General features: G+C 54.1%; 1 protein-coding gene across 1 annotated transcript in view; it reads left to right on the top strand.

The window, feature by feature from the left end:
- Positions 1-4,754: 4,754 nt before the first annotated feature.
- Positions 4,755-6,683, top strand: part of PFKFB3 (6-phosphofructo-2-kinase/fructose-2,6-biphosphatase 3) — a 141,284-nt gene continuing 139,355 nt past the window's right edge. Inside the window, exon 1 of the mRNA XM_019509610.1 lies at positions 4,755-4,822. Coding sequence (XP_019365155.1) covers positions 4,807-4,822 — 16 coding nt within the window. The 5' untranslated portion in view covers positions 4,755-4,806. The remainder of the gene's footprint in view (positions 4,823-6,683) is intronic.

Genomic DNA, 6,683 nt, shown 5'->3' with positions numbered 1-6,683 from the left:
CAGGGTGCTTTGTGCTACAAAAACACCCGGAAAGAAAAGGTTTGCCTCTCTCAGACCTTAGCAGCTGGTGCAGCTTTTGTAGGAACTCCTCCTGCTGCGACTTAGGTCACCAGATTTCCCATGAAGTCGGCGATCTGCAAAGCAACCCGAGGCCGCGTGGGGTTAATCCGTGGGAGGCAGACGGGGGAAGCTGATCCTAAACACAAAGTGCAGGTCGGCCGTCAAGTTCTCCTCTGCGACCCGGCGGGTTTGTTGAACCAACCAGCCTGGGTGGGGAAAATTAAACGAATGCACTTGTCTCAGTCCTGGTGCACCAGAGATCCTCAGTGCCCTGTAAAAAGTCCCTTAACAGGACCAGCACGATCCCTTTTCTTCCTCATCTCGTCCAGTGGTGCTGAACCTCCTGGCCTTGCGGCCTGGGTGACTGGTGCAGGGTAGGTCCGCTGGCGAGGCTGGTCTGTGGGCTGAACCCAGCATGGGACTGGCATATGGGTGCGATCCTGCATGCCAGCCTGACTCCACGTGCTGCATATGGCCGTGGAGTGACTTTGCACCCTGGATCTGGACTCACGCACTGGCCCAATTCTGTATGCCGGATCCAGCTGCAGGGAGACCCCATTCGGTGCAAAGGGCCCCCCGGAGGCCTGCAAATTTGGCGGTGGGGGAATCCTGGAAGGGTTGGTTGCTGTCCTGCAGCAGTTAATGCTGTCACCACTCCCCCATGATCAAATTTCTAATCCTGTGGGCCAGATGGCACAGTGCTATGATACAGATTCAGCCTGTAGGCTGAGCACCGCTGACCTAGTCCAGCGTGGTTTAAATTCTAGCAACCCTCCATTAGCTTGGAGACAGGTCTTGTGGTATCTAAGTCCTTTACTGGACCTTGTTCCCACATGATTATCGGTCAGGTGTCTGACTTCAAACAAAATCCCTGGTCCTGAGCTGGGCGCTAGGGGTCAGACTCTGTTGCAATTAATAGGTGCATAAGTGGTCATAGGTACCTGAGTGCAATGCTACGCCACCCTGCTCCAGTCCATGCAAAGCGATGCTTTTTGGTGACTCACTCTCCGGGGTAAGATGATGGTGGGATACAAGGGTAGATGCATTCATGGAATAGGATCTTGCCCTTCAGCTCCCTGTGCAGTGTTAGGGGTAACCGTCTGCTGACAGCACAGGGAGCTGCCTCGAGCTGGCAGCGATGCAGCAGACAGGGGCATATCTTCCCTTCTCTTCCCCAGTGCTGGGGTGCCGCCCCGCTCTGGGCTGCGGGAAGATGCCTCTAAGTGCCTCTAAGGTTAGGAGCGGCAGAGCAGGGTTTTTGGGGATCCCAATTTGGATTCAGGACTTCCTCTGTCCTGATCAGCATGTCCGAGTCCTTCACTGCACCCATCCCTTGGTGTCCGTGCCCTTACGTAGTTGTCTTCGTTTTGCTCAAAGGAGGGAATTAACTGTTCGGTCAATGGATTGAACCCTGCCCCTAAATGTATTTTAACCAAGTCCTCCAAGGAAGTCTGGTCAAAGCTTTCGTGTAAGTGCAGTTATAAGGTGAAAAAAAAAAAGGAATCAAACAGTAATGTCCATCCGACGTCAGCAGGCGTGTTATGTACAGTGTGATTGCAGCGCGCGTCAACTGTGGCGTCCGTATTTGCATGTGGTGGGACTATGCCAGGTGAGATAAATGCCTGAGCTTCACGCCTCTTGGTAAATGCGGACCTCAGCATTTGCTTTGGCGTTCTCCCCAAGGGCTGTATTCAGACCTGCTCAGTGCCACTGAATAGCATCATGCTTCATGAAGAGCCCCACCAGAAGCAAGTGGAACAATTTGTGGAGCAAGATGCTACCCAGAATGAGCCCCAGAGTACACCGCGGTGCTTGAAAAGGTCAAACAGCAGGGGTGAGAGCAACAGGACCGCTACCACGAAGATGGTGGGTAATGACAGCCCCCCACAAAGGGCGTTCAAAGGTGAGATGCAGGCTCTGTCACCTGGAGGAGCCAATGCCCAAGAGTGGATTAAGCTCCTAGGTCCAGGAAAACTTAATCTGGGTCAGTTGATGAAGTTTCTGCCGCTGGATCAGGCTCAGCTTTTCCCAACTTAGTCCTAGCGTCTCCTTCGCTCCAGACCGGCCCACAACATTTTGCGGCTACTTTCCTGGGGGGGTGGGTTGTGACTGCCGCTTTCCCCAGTGAACAGCACTGCTTAAGACTAGGAGGAGCCTTGCCTGGGCAAGTGCCCTGCTTTGTATACAGCTCCATTAACTTCAGTGCCGGTCTGGCCTAGACCCCGAGGGTCCCACGCTCAGGCACCTCTACCCTGGCTACTGCCCCTCCTTGTTATAGCACCGGTGTGTGATGCACATCTCCGGGTGTCCTGTGCCTTTGCAATGGATGCGATCCAGCTGTGCATCGCTTGTCCTGGCACCTGATTGCAGGCAGTCCCAGCCCACAATCATAGCTCATGTGACAATAACACACTCGAATGCAGTAGTTGTCAAGCTTTTTAGACTCAGGGCACTCCCTCACTTGGCTCAAAGCAGCCGTCCAAAAATACTAACTCCTAGCTTTTCCCACGGGCAGATCTAGGATTTTGAAAAGGGAGGTGCACAGATGACACAACACACATTTTTTCTCCAGTTAAAAAAAGAAACCAGAAACTTCACTAGGGAGTAGGGTTTTAGAGCTATATAATTCAATTTAAGACTGAAGCAGAAAAAAACCAACCCAGAAAAGCTCTCTTGCAATGTGCATTAGTTTGGTGTATAATATATTTTATATATAAACAGAACAAACTAGGCAAAAATAATCTAAAAATGTTGTTTCACTAGTCCTGGAGTCATTGCAGCTAAATGTATGTCTCTTTTGCAGTGCGTTCCCCAAGGCTGGGGACTTTGGGCTGTGGCAATGCTCCTGCTGGGACCAAAGCCAGGGGTTCCTGGCTAGAGGGTCTTGCCTTTCTGCTTAGGGTCCAGCCGATTGGGGTCAGAAAGAAATTTTACCCCATGGTCAGACTGGTACTGACTGCGGGAGTTTTTGCCTTCCTCTGTAGCAGGGGGCATGGCTCTTATGGTGGGATCTCTATTGACAACATCTCATAGGTGCAGGACACGGGCTGCCGTGGTTCCCCTGCTTTACCTGCGGCCAGTTTGGGTGTTAAGTCTGCGTTGGGTCAGGGTTGTGGGTAGTTTTGTGTCCAGTTCATGGTTTGTATGGGACGGTTTGGATAGGGATGATCCTGCCTCAGGCAGGGGATTGGACTCGATGACCTCTGGAGGTCCCTTCCAGCCCCACTTCTCCATGAGTCAATGAAAATCAAGCCTTCTTGAGCATCTGGCCAGTGCCTCCAATGCTTCCCAGAACTAATGTTCGCCTGAGTTAATATTCACCTGAGTTAATATTTCCACACCTGAGTTAATGTCTGTTATCTGGAGTTCGAAACTGGTCTGGGGAATGAGGTGGCCAGGAGCAGCCAGCAGCCTGCACCCTTGCCTAAGTAAGGCTGGCTGGAGTGGTGGAGCCATTAAAGACCGTTTTAAAGGAAAGAGGGCCCGTAACACAGGTGGAGTGAAGAGTCTGGAAGGAATCAAGTAGATCCTAATGGATTCCCTAGTGCTGCCTGGCTAGAAACGCTGCAGTCACTGTTAGGCAGCTGGCTTTAAACTTGGGGGTGGGGGGGGCAGGAATCAAAGGGGAGTGCAGTTGCACCCCCCTGCATCCGCCCCTCAGATCTAATGCAGCATTTCCCAACCTGTGGGTCGTGAGCCACAGCAATATATGAACAGGTCACAAGCAAACTTAAAAAATGGCTTCTTCTTTAAATAAAACACAGGAAACCGTGGTTTTCCCCTTGCAGGCTGGCAGAGCTCCAGCCTGCAAGGGGCTGCTTGGGCCCCCCATGCCCTGCACACCCACCCCCCGCCCCACACGCAGGAGGGGCTGGGGCCTGGGGGCAGCGGGTTGGGAGTGAGGGGCGCTGGGTTTCACAGGTTCATAGATTGCAAGGCTGGAAGGGACCTGGGAAGATCACCAGGTGCAGCCCCCTGCACCAAGCAGGAAAGATAAGGGCTGATGTATACAAATTGGTCCTGGTCCAAAAAAAGGTTGAGCCCCACTGCTCTAATGCCTTGCTGGACCAGGTCTGGGGAGGCTCTGGGCTTCCACCTATCTTCCAGGACAGCAGCATGGCAACTCTCTGGCCTGACACCGAAAAGCGCAGGTCTGAAAATACTTGGATAAATCAGAAGACGAGTCTTCAAATAAAAAACAAAACAAAGCCCCTCTCGTTGTACTGGGGCTGGCTTGGCCAGCTAGCTGCCTGCTCCCCGTCTCAGTGCAATGTCTGCTTTCTTTACTCCTCACCCCTGGGCTGGTGCGAACATTGTCTAGCCCCTGCACCAGGGCTGATTGCAAGAGGACTGCAAGCTTTTTTTTTTCCTTTCCCTGACAAGGTGTCACACCTGGAGCAGGGCAGGGGGTTGCACTAGGAGGCCCCCCCCCTTCCAACCCCCCCCCCCCACTTCCCAGCACAGGGTCCCTCTGCCACAAAAAGCCTAGGGAAGTTTTTGTGTTGCAGAGAGAGGCAGGGGGGTTGCACGCTGAGCCCCCCCCCGGGCATCACCTGGGCACAGCTCCCAGTGCCAGGAGCCCCGGGTCCTGGCCACAGCTCAGCTGGGTGCAGCTGCTGCAGCAGCGAAGGCACCTCCTCTTCCCTCTCCTCCTCCTCCTCCCCCCGCACCAAATCAGTCCATTTCCTTGTCAGCGCAGCTGGGGGAGGCGGGGAGCCTGGACCCAGCGCAGCTGCTGCAGCTATCATGCCTTTCCGCAAAGGTAAGAGGGTGCCTGCACCCCTGGGGATCAGAGCCAGGCGAGCACTCTCCTCCTGCCTGGGGTGGGCTTTGCAGCCCTGGGGGCCAGGCGGGCACAGGGCTGGGGCAGGCAGGGTGCTTCCCACCCCCCTTCCCCTGGAGAGTGCCCAGCCCTTCTTCTCCTTGGTTTCTGGAGCAACTGGGGGATATGATTTGGATCTGGTGTGGCTGATTTGAGCTGGAACACAATATTAATAACTGTGAATAATTATTAATATTCAATATGATTAATCTAATATATGAATGCAAAAAGCTCCTGCTTGCCTTGGCTGAGCCGAGCAGGTGCCTCGAGCTCCTTGTGCCTGGCGCTGGCTTCTCCGAGAGGCATCGGGGCAATGCAGGAGCTTTGCCCAAGCTAAGGCAAGGGTGCATGCTTGGGCGGTGCTGTCACCAGGGTTTTGTCTTTTGGGGGTGGGGACCAGGCATGTGGAAGCGCTGTGAATATACAGGGGTCTGCCTTGGGTGATGCTGAGGACTTGTGTTCGTGTGTGTCCATTGCCCTCTGCAGGAATAGCTCTGCCCAACAGCGCAGGCCCTGTGACACCCAGCAGCGATCTGGGAAGCAAGGGGCTGAGCGCCGGGGGCCGGAGAAGCTGCATTCCCTTCTGCAGGTGGCATTGTCACATAGCTGCAGCCAAGGATGCTGAGGGGGGGTCACTGAGTTGTGCAGGGTCTGATCCATCTCTTGGGCCATAGGATTGTAGGAAAGTTGGGCTGGAAGGGACCTTGCGAGGACACCCAGTCCAGCCCCCTGCTCAAGGCAGGATCATCCCTGCCTAAATCATCCCAGCCAGGTGCCTGTCCGACCTGCTCTTGAAAACTTCCAAGGATGGAGCTTCCTCGACTTCTCTAGGCAGCCTGCTGCAATGCTTGTCCACCCTGCTTGGGAAGTTCCTCCTCATCTCCGACCTAAACGTCCCCTGCTGCACCTTGAGGCCACTGCCTCTAGTCATAGGATCATAGAAAATTAGGACCTGAAGGGACCTCAGGAAGTCATCTAGTCCAGCGGTTCTCAACCTTTTTTGTACCAGGACCCAGTGTAAACAGCAATGGCCCCAACCCAGTGCCCTTCACTCCCGACCTGCTGCCCCCTGCCCCCAGGCCCCCAGTGTGTGGGGCAGGGGGTGGGTGTGTGGGGTATGGGGGGACCCCACGCAGGCTGGAAGTCTGCTCTCCTGCAAGGGAAAACCCACCGTTTCCCACGTTTCTGTCCTTTAAAAACAGATCAACAAATTTTAAAACTGGATCCTCCTTTCAAGTTGGTTCGCAACCCTTGCATATGTTCTTGCGACCCATTTTGGAGTTGCAACCCACGGGTTGAGAAACACTGATCTAGTCCAACCCCCTGCTCAAAGCAGGGCCATCCCTGACTAGATCATCCCAGCCGAAGCTTTGTCCACCTGGGTCTTAAAAATCCCGGTCCTATCCCCTCTGGCCACAGAGAAAAGCCCATCTCGGTCTGCTCTGTAATTGAGGGGGGGGATCTGATACCCCAGGTTAGTTCATTCAGCTTTTCTCCATATGCCATGCTTCCTAGGCCTCTAATCATTTTTGTTGCTCTGCGCTGGACTCTTTCCAAACTGCCCACATCCTTCTTCAATGGTGGGATCCAACCCTGGACACAGGCCTCCCCGGTGCTGTATAGAGGGGAAGGATCACTTCCCTTGCTTTGCAAGTGATACTTCTGCTATCACCCAGTATGCTGTTGGCTGTTTCTTTTGTTTTTCCCCTTTGCAACGAGCACGCCGTTGACTCAGAGCTTGCACTCGTGTGATCCACTAGGATCGGCCTCCTGCTGCCTTCCCAGGCTCTGCTAGTGGGCG

This window comes from Gavialis gangeticus, unplaced genomic scaffold (assembly GCF_001723915.1).
Source record: "Gavialis gangeticus isolate Ggan-Ray unplaced genomic scaffold, GavGan_comp1, whole genome shotgun sequence".
Lineage (NCBI taxonomy): Eukaryota > Metazoa > Chordata > Crocodylia > Gavialidae > Gavialis > Gavialis gangeticus.
The sequence above is the reverse complement of the archived record's forward strand: the minus strand, read 5'-3'. Positions and strand labels throughout refer to the sequence as shown.